Source organism: Nanorana parkeri, unplaced genomic scaffold (genome assembly GCF_000935625.1).
Source record: "Nanorana parkeri isolate BGI_ZX_2015 unplaced genomic scaffold, ASM93562v1 scaffold28, whole genome shotgun sequence".
In the NCBI taxonomy this organism is placed as follows: domain Eukaryota; kingdom Metazoa; phylum Chordata; class Amphibia; order Anura; family Dicroglossidae; genus Nanorana; species Nanorana parkeri.
The window spans coordinates 2,519,528-2,535,032 of NW_017306296.1; the positions used below are offsets into that span (position 1 = coordinate 2,519,528).

General features: G+C 39.6%; 1 protein-coding gene across 3 annotated transcripts in view; it reads left to right on the plus strand.

Moving 5' to 3' along the window:
* Positions 1–15,505, plus strand: part of PLCB4 (phospholipase C beta 4) — a 109,388-nt gene that overhangs the window by 15,224 nt on the left and 78,659 nt on the right. For all 3 annotated transcript variants that reach the window (XM_018566576.1, XM_018566585.1, XM_018566593.1), the window contains exons 5-9: positions 1,079–1,158; positions 7,745–7,798; positions 10,377–10,458; positions 10,758–10,858; positions 12,841–12,898. In XM_018566576.1, coding sequence (XP_018422078.1) covers positions 1,079–1,158; positions 7,745–7,798; positions 10,377–10,458; positions 10,758–10,858; positions 12,841–12,898 — 375 coding nt within the window. The remainder of the gene's footprint in view (positions 1–1,078; positions 1,159–7,744; positions 7,799–10,376; positions 10,459–10,757; positions 10,859–12,840; positions 12,899–15,505) is intronic.

A 15,505-nucleotide genomic window follows, 5' to 3' on the forward strand; every position in this document is an offset into this window, starting at 1 on the left:
TAAAAAAATAGCATAGGCTGCCTGCATTCTAGGGTTCACAACTTTTTTATAAAGCTTTATACTTCGATCATGCTGGCATCCTCTAAAATCCAGATTATATATGAGGGCTTTAAAGTTGAACAAAAGCCACCTTTTTTGTTCTAGTTTTGGATAGCATACAAGAGGGTTATAACTTTTTTTGCAATATGTTTTATATTAGGGAGATTTCACTTTACTTCCTGTCCGATAGCCATGGCAGGAAGTGATAAGAAATCCCTCCAGAGAGAGGGAAATTCCTGGTGATCTGCAGGGTCACCAGAAGTGGTGTTCCCAGTGGAATATTACCTACCTATTCCTATTCTGATGACAACCCAAAATGTGGGAATTTCTCTTACTTTAACTGATAATGGTCACCAGGACAAATAGAGATGGTGAATCTCACGAATGGCAACACAGAAAGCAAGAAACCTGACAGGTGTTCTAATCAATTTCCAGTCTATCCAAAATTAGAAAAAAAGGTTTTGGCTTCAGTTGCACTTTAATACAATTTCTTTGGGGTCCTATTCAAAGCAGTTACTCTAAAAAAAATACATAAAAGAACTGAATATCGATCAAGTGCGTTCAACTGTTAGAAAATGTTAACCTGCAATTTTTAATTCAAGTCAATGTCAATAAGACACATAAAATGCAGCCAAAATAAACCTTTGATAGCACAGACTAAAATGCGTGCGTTTGGTGCAAACCTGGAAGATGAAAAAGTCCACATGTGTATTTGAATATACTGATATTTGTTTGCTCATTATAAATTACTGAACAGGAATGTCTCACTTTTGTCCTGGTTGGGAACTTTCTTGTGTTTGTGTGACAAAAAATGGCGTTGCGTCTGGCACAAAACTGTGTTGTGTCTGCATATCGCTTTTACTTGTTATTCTTTTGTCTTGAGAATATGATTATCTTGTAGAAAATGAATGCATATCAACTAAATGTACACCAGCATTTTAATTGTAACATAATCTGTAAATGTGTTGCCTTTGTTGCTTAGTGAGTCCTAAATGGAGTGATTTTCCTTATCTGTATTGTATGTTTGTCTGTCTTCCAGCAATGGGTAGAAGGGCTAAGGTCTATCACGCATAACTTTAGAGCCAACAACGTCAGTCCAATGACATGTCTCAAAAAACAGTAAGTGTCCTTCATGTGTCTTATGTTTGTTTACTATATAACTGGATGTGAATCTCATTGTATACTAACAGATTATTAAGTGCAAAAATGTTATACCCCTACATCAGCACTCCTATCTCTTCCAACAGAATTCCAAAAGACAAAGGGTTTATTCATCTGTTTGGGATAGTGGACAGAGTCATGCAGTGAGTTACCTCTGTAAAACCAGAAGTATAGGAGAGTGTGGCAGGCATCAGGAGCATGTGCTGGGCGCCTCTTTTTTGATGCCTGTGCCCACAACAAATAAATAAAGTATATTAGTGTGGAATAACTATGGTCACAAGAGCAAAATGCTTCTAGTCATGAATTGCAACCATTCTAGAAAGAAAGACTTTTGAAATTATATTTTGAAATAAAATGATATTTTTGCCAACTGGGCTGCCAGTGGGCTAACCCTCGTTATTGCTGAACTCCAGGCAAACAGCTCAAACAGCTTATTAATTAGCTGAAATACATTTATCAAAGCTGCATTACATGTTAAATGATTCCTGATTGTGTTCAGTCAGTATTCCAATTGAGCTACCTATGTCACAAGGCACGGAAAGGTTCTAGATCACCTGTAGGCATCACCACGGTGAAGCAGTAGAGCCAGGTCCACGGCCCGCCCCAGCTTGTGACAATGATGAGTTTATCTATCTGCTATCCCCCCCTCCCCCCCTGTAAGCATTTTTAAATGTTAGAATGGCATCATCATGCAAAGCAATAAAGACTTATTCGGCTAAATGTGCTGCCCCTCGCTTCATCTATCCAAATGCTGCTGTACAGGGGTTTGCACGATGCTGATATCAAGATGATAATTTTCTAGTCTAATTCTATGTGAATATTTTAATAAATAAAACATTGGATTACATTGTATTTATCTTCGTGTTTACTGGGACTTTAGTTTCAACGTTAAAAAAAATATTAAAGTAATTTGTCATTAACATCAAGTAATTTTTCATCTCAGCTTGCAAAAGACTCCTTTGAGAAAACACTCCTAAATCCTTGTACAAATACAGGGATAAAACTTGCATCTGATGTTATGTAACAAACTAAAGTCCCCCAATTTAAGAAGCACATCATAAAAAGCACAGCTCAGTATAAGTGAGCTAACAAAGGCAAATATAGACCACATCTACCACTAACAAGTCTACCCTTTGGAAGTAAGTATATTTAGTAATGTGCAAAGTGCAGCCAGTCTGGCAATTTAAAGCCTAGTTGAAGGCGTGTATCTGTTTTGCACCCATCATTTCAGTTTTCACCAATATACCAAGATTGTAATGTTTACCTGTCATGGCAATGTCCCCATGCCAATAATATAGCCTGTTCCCTGCCACTAGCCTGCAGCTAAGAACCCCTTTCTCTGTAAGAACAGTGGCCATACACACCTCTTGCTGAGTCAGACTAAAGCTGGCTTCACACTGTTTAAATGTCATCCAGTTCCTGCATAATTGGCCAAAATTCGAGCCATGGGTTGTTCTGTCTTGCTCTCTGATGATTGCAGAACTATTGGTCTGACTCAGCAGGGGGCATGTCTGACCTCTGCAGCAATTAAAAAAGTCCACCTTAAATCACTAGTTCAGTTAGGAGTGGTTTCCAGAATTTTCCACAGGCTTCTTATATCTCTTACATACATTATTGTAGCTCTGACTAACTATGCTGCAAAAGGTGCAGATTGTTCAAACTTTAACATTATCCTTAATACAATACTGTGGTTAAAGGAAAATGGAGGCTGCATATCTAATTCCTTTAGTGTGCTGTTCCTTGCCTGGGCGTATCCAGTAGTTCCGACCTCACTTGCAGCATACTTGTACTGGGTCAGTGACTCAAATGATGGAAGCCATTACCAAGATTCTGTCTTTAAAGTTAAAAAGTTGTATTAAACACTTCTATGGAAAAACACATGTATAATACTCACCATCAGCACCTATGTCCAATCCAGTGTTCACTTTTTTTGCAGAGTTAGAGGTAGCGCTAGAATCTTTAGCATCCTGGGTGTATCAGATGCCTGTTTCTCACCACTGCCCACTTTAGCTCCTCTACCCTGCTATGTGCCTTTTATTACCCTTTTGAGCTGCAGGGACAGACAATTTAAAGCAGCTGGAAAGCAATTTAAAGAAGCAGCTAGAAAAGAGTGGGAGCCACAGTGGGGAGAAACCCACATCTGATACACCCAGAAGTGTTAGTTACAGAAGATTTCAAAGAACCTTGTACTCTGAAATAGAGAGGGAAGATTGTATTCAACAGAGGCGCTAATGACAACTATTATTAGTGCATTTGAAACACAGTGTTTGGTTACATGTTTTAATTGCTATGAAATGGTCTCTTTAAGATCACCATAAAAGCCAGAAAATATAACTTTCAGAAGGTTAGCAGTGGTTGTTCCCAATATATGAGTCAGCAAAAGTTTACTTCAAAGATGTTAAAGTGGACCTTTACCCCTCTTACTAAAAATCACATCCGCATGCAGCTCTGAGCGCGCGCGAGCAGGAAAAAAATGCCGTCTGGCGACGGCAACCCGCAGATAGGAGTCAGCCGTCCGTCCGTTTTTTCTTAACGGGCGGATGGCAAGAGGTTAAAATCACCTGACATTCATTAGTTAAACAAACATGTTTTTCATTTACTTACAAATTGAGTTTATCTACTTCCTGGTCCACTTCTGGCGCAAATGATTTAATGTGCCAAGCGTTGCATCCTGGGAAGGTTATATCAGCAGAGCATTGCTGGGAAATCTCATCTGAGATCTGAGGGAAAGGCATTTTCCTCCCCTGAGATGATGTGCATGGCCACATGTGCCAGAGTTCCAGGAATTAAAGGGAGAGCTAGTAATCTGTCCTTGGTTTACATAGCCACTGTCAGAACACTGGGAAAGAAAAGAGAAACAAGGTATGCAAAGAGAAAGAATAAAAAGCCAGCATTTATTTAGAAGTATTTGATTGTAGATTGTCATTTCTAAACATTTCTAAAGGTGTCTTTCTTGTCATTTCAAAGCTATGGGTAAAGTTCCTCTTTACAATCCTCTTTACAATGCCCCTAGAATAGTTTCTAGTACAGAGAATTTTTTTCCACAATACCCTGGGAACCCCTTGAACATGGTGCACACCGTGCGGCAATTTACATCCACATCTTGGAGGATCAATTTCTGGCCTGCCCTTTGTACTTCTATATTGACCAGTGAGACCAGTAGGGAGGTGGTAGAGCAGGAGACTGGCTTTTTAACTGTGCATGGAATGTGCATACATTGGCACCGTGTACTTTTGAGTTCCTTGGATTCTCGGGAAATAAACAGAAGTTTTTTTCAGGAAGTTGAAGGTGCTTGCTGTAGAGTCCAGGGAAGCATCTTAACACATGGTACTGTTCAATGAAAAATGATTTTCATTCACCAGAGAGAGATAATCTCCCTTTGCCGATTTGTGGGTCTGAGAGTCTAGAGATACAGAGGTCACACTGTTAGTTGATTCATCCCACCAGCATCAGTTTTTATTGAACTATCACGAGTGTTTAGTGGCGCCATGCTCCAAAGAGGTTTTACCAGTTTTAGAAAAAAAAGTAGGCGACTCCTTTTTTTCTCAGTCTGCAAAAAGGCAATAAACTCAATAACCAAGACCATGTTGCTCCCTGCTCAACTGAAGGCTTATTATGTGAATAAGCACACATGTATCCAGAAAAGTATCATTGATGTGTTTCACATACAATCTTATACATGTTATTCACACAATAAACTTGCAGGTGAGCAGTTCGGGCCCAGTTTTTTTAGTTTTTGTGTGCATTTGGACCAGGCAAGGTCTGGGATCCATGAAGGATTCCTGTAGAATGGGGGTGATGACAATCAGCTCCCTTACAGCAGCAGGGATTTTCTGCTTTGCAGAAAGGAAATCTCTGAAGAGTAGGATTCATTTATAAGTCATCACTAAGGGAAATACGTTTGTCCTTCTCAATCTTGCTTTCTTTTTTTCTCTCCTTCTGTCCATTTTTCTGTCTTTCTCTGTGAAAGTGACTGACCTGTTTAATAAAAATAAATTATTACTATACTATGTTTAACATTTTGTTTGTTTAGTTGCCAAGTATCTTATTTGAAAAGAAGTCTGAACAGCAATTTTCTTTTGCAAAATAGGTTTTCAGTTGAATTTATTAGCTCAGTGAGAAAACAGATGTTTTTCTGTTGCCAATAATGGATGGTTTTGTTCAGCAGTAGCGGTGGTATTACATATTTTCCCAGCCCTCCCATGGCCCAGTTCTCTCAGAACAGTTCCAGATTTCGTTTACTGTTGCACAGTATGTTTCTTAGTGTAAATTCATTTAGACTTGGATTTAGAATAGCCACAGAGGCCCAGAAGTGGAGGAGGCAATGTTTCACAGCAACAGCCAACTGTCCTTGATTCATAATCTGAACACATTTTATTCTAATGTTAGCATAGATAGAATAAGCGTACCTTACAGGTATATGCACCATACATGTTTAGTTATAGAGAGTGTTAAAAACTGCGAAGCAACAACAATGTGCAATCATGAAAAAGACACCATGTAAGAGTGGCCTGGGGTCGGTGATTAAGTATAGCCAGGAGGATGGCCATGATAGACAGATCTGTATAGTAGTTTTATAGTCTGTATAGCTTATGCTCTTGTCCTAAATCCATTGCAACATTTTCTTCCGAGTTTTACAATGTGCCTTTCAAAGTGTATTTGCAGTAAGATGATTTTATTCAGGAAAAATTAAAAAAATAGCATTATTTTTAAACGAGTGAACATTTATACATTTGCCATATTCTGTGTTCTGTGAATTTGCCACCAGTTCATTCTAATCTTTTTAAACAATAGTGAATACTATCTAAAAGTCAGCTCTTGATATTCCTGGGACCAGTATTGGGAGGATGCGGCCCTACGCTGTCATAGGCACACCCGAACTGCACATCCGTGCACGGATGTGCAGTTCGGGTGTGCCTATGACAGCGTAAGGCCGCGTCCTCCCATTGGGAAGAACAGGCTGCTACACGCAGCACCTGTCTCTCCCAGGAATGGCCCGCCGCACAGACGTGCACGCCCTGAGTTAGCCCCGTGTGAATGAGGCCTTATATTTAACGCTCCACTATCCCATTTAATCTATAAAACCTAAAGCAACCCTGTTACAAAAAAAAGGATTTTTTAAAGCACAACTTCAGGATTGCATAAAAGAAGTACTGTACGTAATGCTTCAACCAACTTCACACATGTTATTTAAGAATAAAATCTCTCCGAAAACTGTAAAATCTCCTGAAAACTAGTGGCCATGTGACCACTGCAATCACATCTCAATCAGCTTTGTAACCCCTTTGTGGTGGGCAAGACGATCCATACAACGTTCTGATGTCCTCAAATGAAAAGAACAATGTGTTATATTGCATCAAGGGATCAATTTAGGAGTGGCAGTGGACATGTCCAGGCTGAAAATGAGCTTTCTGAAAGCACTTCATGACATATAGATACACACACTGTCAATCAAGGGGGGTGGGTGGTTTGTGCGGTTGCCAGAGACTGTAATTTATTACGCTGTTGCCCTGATGACTTTATCATGGTCATGGTGTGCACACAAGGGGGTGAGGATAAACAACTATGTGGGCACTATTTTGACAGGTGGTGCTGGTTTCATTTAGCCTAGGAAATGTATCAAAAGTGGGACATACTGAATATGTATAGACATTTAACTTCCATTTTGAGGAGACAAGAGTGATTCAAATCAAACGGACTTATGCATAAAAGGAATAGAGAAGATGGCAATGCATCACATTGGTTCAAAATAGTTCCTTGAATTGGGCTTTGAACTGCTATTCCCTGTAAAATATATACCTTTGCCTGCCCCTGCACAGATGAACATGAGTCTTTTATTAGGTTCTGGTCTCCTGAAATTCCTTGGGAGTTGACCTGGAGTGTCAATCTCCTGGATACTCTGCAGCTCTCACTGTTTCCTCCCTCTAACCTCACATCACTGTAGGATACTCATTTTGTTATTTTGTTTGTTTGTTTGTTTGTGTATGGTAGAACGGGAAGAGAATAAATCTATGTCAGGTTTTTGCTGCTGTGTGTGACCCTCATAAGGACTCATGTACACAGGCATATCCGTAGATTTACCCTTTCTTGCTGTTCCAATGACTCTGGGATAACAAATAGGGGGAACAGGTGACACCGGGACAAGAAAACACAGGCAGCATTGGAAACTACTTACTACTATCGAGTAATGAGACTTCCACCGAATTCCTCTTCCTGTGACAGAAAGTACTGAGAAATCTCCCCAATGGGGACACAAACAGCGATAAATATATTACAAAAGTTCTGACACTTCTGTACTCTGTTCAGCATTAAAAGAAAACATTTTGGATTGAGATGGGCTTCAAACGCTCTCTTTCTTGTGCTTGCATGATACAAAATACAGTAATATAGGTAACAGCCCTTTACTCTTACCTTTACTTTCATGCTTGTATTGATTTTTTACCTTATGTATCTCTCAAGCACACACTACAGTATATGTGAACATTCATTTAATTGTATTCATAATATTTAAACCAGCGCTAATGAACATTTTGTTTTCTTTCAGCTGGATGAAACTTATGTTCCTCACCAACATCAATGGAAAAATCCCAGTTCGAAGGTAAGAAGCGTTCAGGGGAGATAATTTAGGTTGGAATTAAAACAGTGCCTAAAGAAATAAGGATCAAAATCAGTTTGCTCATATTATACAGGTGAAACATAGATTCTGATTGGTTCCTATAACTCATTGCAGTTTGCATATCCCTCTGCACATTAACATGCTGTCTGGATTTACCAGATTCATCAGCTTTACCTTTTAGGCAACGCTAGGCAAACAAATAAATTTACAATTTAGACACACGGGTAGGTACAGTTTCCCTGCCAAGAGACTTGTAAAGATATGCATGCACCCCTGTGGTCCACCAAATCTTCTGTGCTATAAAGTTGGATGGTCTAAAAATCTGCAGAGTCCATGCTACTTTCCACCTCCTGCTGGCTCTTTGGATTACAATGAACAGTTATCACCTCCTTCATAACTATTTCTCTATTCAACCTGGTAGCTTCCAAAGCAGGAACATCCACTGTAAGTCTGATTTCACCTCTAAGCCAGCATGTGGCAACTCAATTTAAAGGCAAGTCAGGGAAGTAGCAGTGGATACTTTTAAAAAAATTACTTCATGACTTTTAAAAGGGAAATGTATAATGCATGTGAGCTAAAGGGAGATTTAAATGCACCATTTTTATGTTTTTAATGGCAAGCGAAAAATGGTCAATTCTGCTCCATGATGTTTTATTTTGCTATAGAGTTTTCTAGATTCATAAGACAGCCGGGTTGTGTGAAATGTAGCAGGCAGACATTGCATGGGTAGCTGGAGACAAGACAAAGCTTCTGTTTCCAGACCATTTACTTGACAGGCAGCTTACTCTGACAAACGTACTCCCAGGAACTATGAAGCCTTGTTATAACTCAATTATAGCCTGAATACACATTGCCTTCTATCACAGGTCATTATGGGGTAGTGGGAAATGGTTTTAATCCATTTCATGTCATTATATTTTTTTTTAAAAGCATAAAAACAACCAAAATGAGCAACATATAACTCAGTTATAGCATCAAAATTGGATTGTTAAATTTAGAGGTCTTCTAAAAGGTGACTTGTGGTTAGTGAAATACAGAGATTGCTTTAGCTGACCTCCTTTTGCAAGTGCTAGTTACTTGGCTATCATGCTGATCCTTTGATTTCAGTGTTTTCCAGAAGAGTAGCCGCCCCTTGCTGATTTTCTTTTGCACAGATAGGGAAGGGCAAGCAAAGACTTTGCCTAGGCTGAGGCGAGGTCATCTACTCTACCTTAGTAAATAGAATGCAAGATTGTAACGTTGTAGCAAGTTAAAGGATGAGAGGCTGCAGCAGGGTCTGTGTTTCACATTTGAGAACACATCTATGACCTGCACCGGCACCAGGGTTTACATGACTGTGTCATCTGTCAACCAGCATCTCACTCCAGGAAGTAGATGCTGGCCATGGATGGTGCCTGAAGAAAGATGGTCCTTCTTCTGGAAAAAAAAGCAGATGAAAGCATTGACAGGGAGTATTGTGATACCTGCAAATGGCAATAAATACCTTTAATTGTGACACATTACTTAGAGCACATGTACATAACATAAAAAAATAGCTGATACTAAGTCCACTTTAGGCCTCATTCACAATATGCATTACGTTAGCAGGCACGTTAATCCATTGTATTATTATGCATTATTCTTGTGCCTTGGGGTACTTTTCAACGTAGTTGGGATCGCACAGCAGTTTATATGTCATCACATGTTACCGCAATGCTTTATTGTAAATGGAGCCTAAAGTAGAAACCATTCAGACTTGTGTATTTTTCTGCATTTAGTCTTCATATATGTCTATGGAGTTTTAATCAGCACAATGGAGCAGAGACCAAAGCAATTACAGAATTGTCATATATGTCACTACGGCCTGTTTATATCTCTGCACTGCATTGAACTACAGAAGATGTTACCTACATAACTTTTACAGGGAAATAGGAAGTCACTGGGCTCCTGAAATGGATGGTAGAGTACAAAAATGCTATAGGAATAGTTAGCACTAGGAGCCACAGTGCAAACGAACTGACAATTTACAATAGAGCAGAGTGAGAAAGTGATGACTCACCAGTGTGTTTCTGTTCCCTAAATATCCAAACAGCAGCCCGGAAGTGTGTTCTTGACAAGCTGTTGGTCTGTGCAGTGGATTCATCCTTTGCAAGGTCAACTGTGTACAGTAAACTCCCAGTTATCCGGCACCCACAGAGATTAGTAGGTTCTGGATAACTGTAGTTTTTGGATGCTAGAGAGGTAATAGTAACTGTCAAGCAAGCCCCTGCCCCATTCACCTGCCGGAAAGATTCCGTACTCGGCAGGTGAATAGAAACCCGCCCACTGAGCAGAGGAGCGGACCTGAGAGACAAAGTTCTCTCCCAGGTCTGCAACTCTGCTCAGTGGATGGGTTCAATAGCCAGCCTGCTATTGCAATTTGCAATATCAGGCTGGCTATTACTCCCCATTGTTTACATTCTGCTGCCGACCGCGGAATCCAGCCGGCAGCGAGCTGTAAACGGAGAATTTCCTTAGCAACTTAATAAAATTAGGTGCTACATCTCTTATCTCCGTTACATCTCTTATCTTTTTTTCCCAGTATTACAAGAACATTTGCATCAGGAAGAACGGAAAAAGTTATCTTTCAAGTGCTTAAAGAATTAGGTCTTCCAAGTGGAAAGGTATTTATTTCATTGCAGTAGGCTTACGTCCTCTTGAATTTTCCAGGCACAGTATTTCTGTAAGAGATAAAAAAGAAGATTTAGGAATGATTTAAGTTGCTTTTTCATTCAATCCCTCAGCTTCCCTTCAATAGAAAATAAAATACAAAATTCCCGGGTGCTCACCCCTACTCTCCAACAAGGCGGAACGATAGAATCCGTTTCTAGGATTTGAAGAATTCATTTTAAACTGGAATAGCTGTTGATTGTGAAGTTACTCTTTGATGTCTTATATAATAATTGCTGTTGCTGTTTTGCAGAATGATGAAATCGAGAATTCTGCATTTACATTTGATAAATTTTATGAACTTACACAGAAGATTTGTCCTCGAACTGACATAGAAGAGCTTTTTAAAAAAATGTAAGTTGATTTGGTTTCTTTTATAGAAAAAGCAAGCTGGTATACCTATGAGAGAGGTGTCAGTTATTGGTTCAGGCGGTTGCACTGTGGTAACATGTGTATTAGCACAATGTGTGAGAACTGCATTTTGTGTGTTGGTGCACTGCAGAGTAATTTGTTCTTAATGGCACATCAACACACCTTGCCAACGGAACTGTGTTTCAGCACACCACAACACACAGTAAGGCACTGCTGTGTGTTGTGGTGTTCTACGTTAAAACAAATAGTACATGCACTTTTTTGGCCCATTAGATATCCCATTTAAGTGTATGGGCTGCTTTAGCATAACACACATTAACACGCTCTATAACATGCATGTGTTACTGCATAGCAGACATGTGAACCCATCCTAAATAATGCATTGGTGGTGAAGTGTTTTTGTGTCTGGCAGAGTGTTAGGATCCCATGAATGCTATTAGTCAGTGATAAAGTGGTAAAGGTTTACTACAGAGCGCTGCCCAATCAGGGCAAACTGACAGCCCTCTTTGTAGGGAAAACCTCCCATCCACTAATACTTACCCCATGCTATTCCCCCACTGCTCTGCCAGTGTAGAGTCCTAACCATGTGTAACCTCCATGTCTAAGCTTACACAGAGATAACTTCTTCCTCCTCCTCGTCAAGTGACAATGTTCCGTCCTGACAGTTGATGGCTCAGGCCCATACACTGCTACCTGAGAGGAAGTCAAATGCATTCCCATATTTGAAAGCACTAGCTATTTGCAAAGGTTTCCGACTTGGAAACTAGGGGGGATTAAGAAAAGCCATTTTTCATGAGTGTAGACTTTCTCACAAGAAATCCAGTCCCTTCACCCTGAATGGGCAACATTTTCTTTAAGCCCTGCCCCTCTCACTGAAGCCACTGTGGATGCCCAGATCCTTTGTATCTTTCATGAGGTCTCTGTCAGGGATTTCATAGCGGAGATCCCACTAATTGACAGCTTCTTTCACCCACAAGACAGCTTAAAAAAAGGCATGATAGTGACACCCATGCCCATCTTCCTTGATAGTGTAGAAGTGCATCCATCATCCATAGAAAATTGCATGAAACTAGTTCAAAAACACAGAGTATTTGCAATCCATTAGGATCTTAAAATGACAATGCAGAGAATAAGTACAGATCTTCCTTAAAGTGATATTAAAGTCAAAAGGATTTAAAGCTATTTCAAATGTTGCTTCAATCTCTTACAATGGATGCTGCATCTTGATGTTTAAAAGTTTTAACTTCCTGCAGGATCAACTGGTCCCCTGAGCCCTGGCCCTGATATCTGGTTTTAGGGTGGCTCCTTTCCCTTGCAGGGTCCCATGGAGCCACCTTGTATATGCTAGTAAGCTGTGTATCCACAAACACATAGGTGCAGCCAGGTAATCCATTCCTCTGCTCCCCAGCCTCCCGCTCGCTGCTCCTCTCCAGCCTTCTCCAAGCTAGCAGTTGGAAAGTGGCTGGAGACTGCTCTGTCCCTTGTAAACTTGTACTGGACATTAAGTTCAGAGAACAGGAGCTGAGAGAGTTGGGTATGGATTAATTATTGAAAAAAGTCTGAGAGTTTAATAATACTTTAAGGAAATTTGCCCAAGCTTCTGCTTTTCAAGCATGCATATCAGCTCAACAGCTGGTCCATTCAAACAAGTTAGCTTATCACTATTTCTGCTGTTAAGGCTTCTCAAAGCTGCTTGATTGGTTCCTGAGGGCTAAATGACTCCTGCTCAAGAAAGGGTTAAACAATTATTATAGCATGCTTTCCATGTATCTGATACTCTTGTTATGGTGCAGCTTTTACTAACTGTCTTCAGAATAAGTGGCTTGGTTGTATATTAACAAGGTTTATTAACTAACAAGAAGAATCAGCTGAAGAAGCTTTTGCTGTTCATATGTCATTCACATTATTGATAAACGATGTATGTTCTCTGAAGACTTACTTTTTCCTAATACATTTCTTTTCAGCAATGGAGAAAAATCTGATTTTTTAACGGTAGACCAATTAGTGAGCTTTCTAAATACAGTAAGCTTTTTCATACATTAACTTCTATAAGAGTCTGTTTGCCATGGCTTGCTTTCTCCAACCATCTGTTGCATGTGTCATCTAATCATCTGACCTCTGTCCTTGATTTGCTGCTGACCTTCCTTCCATGGCAGGGTTAGGCAATCATATGGATGGCTGAACTACAAGTGACATAACTCTCTGCCAAGTCACATAACTCTCTGCCAGCCACTGTTTTCTCTACCCTCATTACTAAGCAAGCACCTTTACTAGGTTTTTAAATGTTGTACATGGAATTGAAGGGTCCGTCCACTCAAGTTAAGTTCACTTTTCTTAATGCTGCAAGAGGCCAAAATTTAGCCACAACAGACCCAAGATTTCTGCAAGTTTGGGTTAAAAACCTTATATTCACACTAAGAAATTTGAACAGAAAAACTGTGAATCCCTTTTTTTCCACGATTCTACCAGATTCTAGATGTGTGGCTCATGGGTAGCTGCAGAACTGACCCTGCAAACTCTCCCGCATGGTCTCACACTTTTTTTGCACATCTCATTTATTCCTATGGACAGTGGCTAGAAAAACAGCACAATCGGTATTACTCATACAAAAATATATATATACACACACAGTTTATATAAGAATTTATGCCCCTAAGTTGCCTAGCTCTTGTTTAGTCAGTCAAATGCTCTCTCATTTTTTCCTTTGCTTTTTGATTTGCTTTTGTAGCAATGCCTTGTATTTGTTAACATAGTGGGTGTGAATGCTTTTATTCACTGACTGAATTGCTTTGTAGAACTACTAAACTGTTTTGTGATGTTTTAAAGTTTTGCTCATTATTTGTTTGTAGCCATAAAAAAATTTTGGTTACATAAAATAGTATATTTGCAATCCAAATGTAATCTTAGATTTGTCTGCTTCAATAAAGTTTAAAGGGTAAGTCCATCCAAAACTGAGTTTCTGGGTTCTTTGTCTCTCACAGTTGAGATCTTCTTGCTCTGCCATTTCACTAAGTAATACAATCTCACGCCAGCTGCTGGATTCTGTGTATTAAAATATAAATTATTACTGAATAATGCACCTACAAGAGTGAGAGCCTCATGTAAGGACTAGAGCAGGCGGGATGATCTGCACCCTATGCAGACCGTGAGAGTCCCAGAAAGTGACATCCATTAGAAAATTTACTGTACTGTACACTGAGTGGCCAGATTATTATGACCACCCCATCAGTACTTCGTTGGGCCACGAGATGACTCCACGAGATGACTTCGTTGGGCCGCCTCGTGACTCCACGAGATGTTGAAAGGTGATGCGAGGAATCTGACACTGCACTGTTGCCCTTCTGTTGTCTTGTACCAGTCTTGCCACTCTCCGTTCTGCCCTAACATTGACTAGTGGCTGTCGGTCACAATTCGCACGTTCAGACCCAGATTTTCAGCTGACAGTCCAGTCTTTAAACACTTTAACAACAGCTGCTCTTGAACATTTAACGAATTCTGGTGTTTTGCTGATACTCGCTTCATGGCTTGAGCGCCAACAATCATCCCACATTGAAAGGCTGTTAATTCGTGTTGTTTACCCATATCTTCAGAAAAAAATCACTTCTACTGTCGTGGTAAACAACCTGCTTCCCTATTTATAATGGCCTGGCCCTCTAGCAACTTCAGAGCAAAATTCTAGCTAATTATAGCTAATTTGCCAACGTCAGGTGGTCATAATAATCTAGCCACTCGGTGTATACTGTACCATCAACAGTAACCTTCACTGGAAACACTTGAATTATTAAATTGAGGGGGTGTTCACATACTTTTTGCAGATTATGATGCAGATATGATGGTCATGTCCCCACAAACTTTTTTGTTGTATAGTTTATTAATACAGGGAAGAAAAGATCCCGAAGTCAAGTAGGTGCACACCTAAAACATAACAATCATTAGTTAACGAGCAATATTGTTTCTTTTATCAATTCTGTAAGTAATGTTGAAATTCAGCAATGATACACAAGGACCTCATTAATTAGAGCATAATGTTAGGGGAATTGAATATTCTTTAACTTCAAATATTTAATCCAGTAAAGAATTCAAATAAGGACATTCAACTTCACATGGTTGTATGTCTGCAGTAAGCAACGCATTCACACCCACAGAATCCTTGTTAATGAGGACATCTATTTTTAGAAAGAAGTCACCAGGGGTGTTATGACCAACTGTGGCCAGGGAGAACCTGGCTAAAAGATTTTGTTAACAGAGCAGCCAAGTGCCTGGAGCCATGGCCACTTAACCATTTAGATTTCTTCAGGAGACCTCAGACAGCCATGGACATGTAATGCAGCCCACGTTGGAGTGTTTTGCTTTTATTCTGAAATCGGAAAAACCTCTTTAATTTAAATTTAAAATTAAATTGGGTGTTCGCATTTTAGTAACGTAATCCTTTTGGTTATATACATATAGTATTTATAGGGATGTATTTATCAAGGATTTTTTTGTGAAATGTGTTGGTTAAAATAGCTATATACGCCCAAATAAGATTAAATATGATTCGGTCAGCAATATCTGGCAAAATTCATCCTCTGTGTTATGTGAGATTTGCTGGGCGACAAATCTATTTTTCACCTTTGGACGTATCTTTGG